We start from the raw sequence: 716 nt of genomic DNA on the forward strand, positions 1-716 counted from the left end.
CAACCTTAATGAGTAAAGAAACTTGCCATTTTGACGTCAAATAATGATTACTCAAAATGAATTAATGAACTCAACTACTTTACAATTTAAGCTATTTGCACTCAAAACAGTATGAAACTCAACTCACTTGATCAGCATGTGCATGACGACCAATGACGATAGGCTTTTGCCAGCCAGGCACAAGGCGGGGGATGTTCTTGCAGATGATGGCTTCTCTGAACACAGTGCCACCAAGGATGTTGCGGATGGTGCCATTTGGGGACTTCCACATTTTCTTCAACTTAAATTCTGGAGGGAGAGGAGGAATTTGATTATAATTATGCAACAGGCTAGAGTAACAAAACTGCAACCACTACTATCATTACAGACTTCTTGTTTCACATGAGCTACTTTAAATCTTCCTCACTAACAGCACTACTACACTGACCTTCCACTCTCTTCTCATCAGGGGTGATGGTAGCACACTTGATGCCCACGCTGTACTTCTTGATTGCTTGGGCACAGTCAGTTGTGACCTTATCATCTGTAGCATCACGGTTCTCCATGCCCAGGTCAAAGGTGTGAAGCTCCACATCTAGGAAGGGCAAGATGAGCTTCTCCTTGATGAGGTCCCAGATGATCCGGGTCATCTCATCCCCCAGCATCTCCACAACAGGTCCACCTGAAGATAAACAAATGCATTTAAGATCTCTGGAGGATGGAAAACAAATAGAAGT

The 716-nt window shown here is 43.4% G+C and overlaps 1 protein-coding gene across 1 annotated transcript in view; it reads right to left on the reverse strand.

The window, feature by feature from the left end:
* LOC119582004 (isocitrate dehydrogenase [NADP] cytoplasmic-like) overlaps window positions 1-716 on the reverse strand; it is an 8,553-nt gene that overhangs the window by 5,074 nt on the left and 2,763 nt on the right. Inside the window, 2 exon segments of the mRNA XM_037930200.1 lie at window positions 128-288; window positions 428-661. Coding sequence (XP_037786128.1) covers window positions 128-288; window positions 428-661 — 395 coding nt within the window.

The sequence above is a fragment of the Penaeus monodon genome, chromosome 15 (genome assembly GCF_015228065.2).
Source record: "Penaeus monodon isolate SGIC_2016 chromosome 15, NSTDA_Pmon_1, whole genome shotgun sequence".
NCBI lineage: Eukaryota > Metazoa > Arthropoda > Malacostraca > Decapoda > Penaeidae > Penaeus > Penaeus monodon.